This window comes from Octopus bimaculoides, chromosome 16 (assembly GCF_001194135.2).
Source record: "Octopus bimaculoides isolate UCB-OBI-ISO-001 chromosome 16, ASM119413v2, whole genome shotgun sequence".
In the NCBI taxonomy this organism is placed as follows: Eukaryota; Metazoa; Mollusca; class Cephalopoda; order Octopoda; family Octopodidae; genus Octopus; species Octopus bimaculoides.
Genome location: NC_068996.1, coordinates 47,548,091 through 47,548,987, shown reverse-complemented (window position 1 = coordinate 47,548,987; position 897 = coordinate 47,548,091). Strand labels below are relative to the sequence as shown.

The 897-nt window shown below is 36.8% G+C and overlaps 1 protein-coding gene across 1 annotated transcript in view; it reads left to right on the top strand.

Annotated features, from left to right (window-relative positions):
• The window catches only part of LOC106876825 (neuroendocrine convertase 2), a 304,096-nt gene that overhangs the window by 298,130 nt on the left and 5,069 nt on the right, over nt 1–897 (top strand). The window contains exon 12 of the mRNA XM_052973735.1: nt 112–276. Within this exon, the coding sequence (XP_052829695.1) occupies nt 112–276 (165 nt within the window). The remainder of the gene's footprint in view (nt 1–111; nt 277–897) is intronic.

Genomic DNA, 897 nt, shown 5'->3' with positions numbered 1-897 from the left:
ATATATATATATATATATATATATATATATACATATATATATATATACATACATGTTTATAATGGTTTGCATATTCCTAACAGCACTGGAAACACTTCTTTCTATTTCCAGGGAGTTCCGTACTGGAGAACATCTTCAGTTGACCATTGATACCGATGCCTGCAAGGGAACTGGTAGTGAAATCAACTTTCTGGAGCATGTTCAAGCTGTTATCACCCTGAAGGCTTCATACCGTGGACATGTTGAGATGTTTCTGACTTCCCCGATGAACACAACGTAAGTAATATACAAACATATGTAGTGAAGGTGAATGGCTCAGTAGTTAGAGCATTGGGCTTACAATCGTGAGGTAGTGAGTTCAATTCCCAGACCAGGTTATGTGTTGTGTTCTTGAGCAAGACACTTTATTTCACATTGCTTCAGTTCACTCATTTGTGCGAATGAGAATGAGTTGCAACGTCACTGGTGCCAGGCTGTATCAGCCTTTGCCATTCCCTTGGATAACACCAGTGGTGTGGAGAGGGGGAGGCTGGTATGTATGGGTGACTTCTGGTCTTCCATAAACATCCTTGCTTGAACTCGCAGGGTAACTAAGTGCAATCCCACGGTCATTCATGACCGAAGTGGCCTTTTACTCAGAGTAATCAAACGAAGACCCATATAGTTGCTCAGAAGTCTTTTAAACTACATAGCCTATTGCTATGATTATGTGTGCATCTTAATAACCAAAAATAACAAAAGAAAAAGAAGAAAAATAGAAAATGCCATTTAGAAGTAAAACAACTTAGGAATTTAAAGTTGAGTTACAGATTTCAATCAAGTAGTTTAGTTATATCCTTCTTGATAACCACATCAATAAACAACCATTATAATTATATATATATATATATATATATA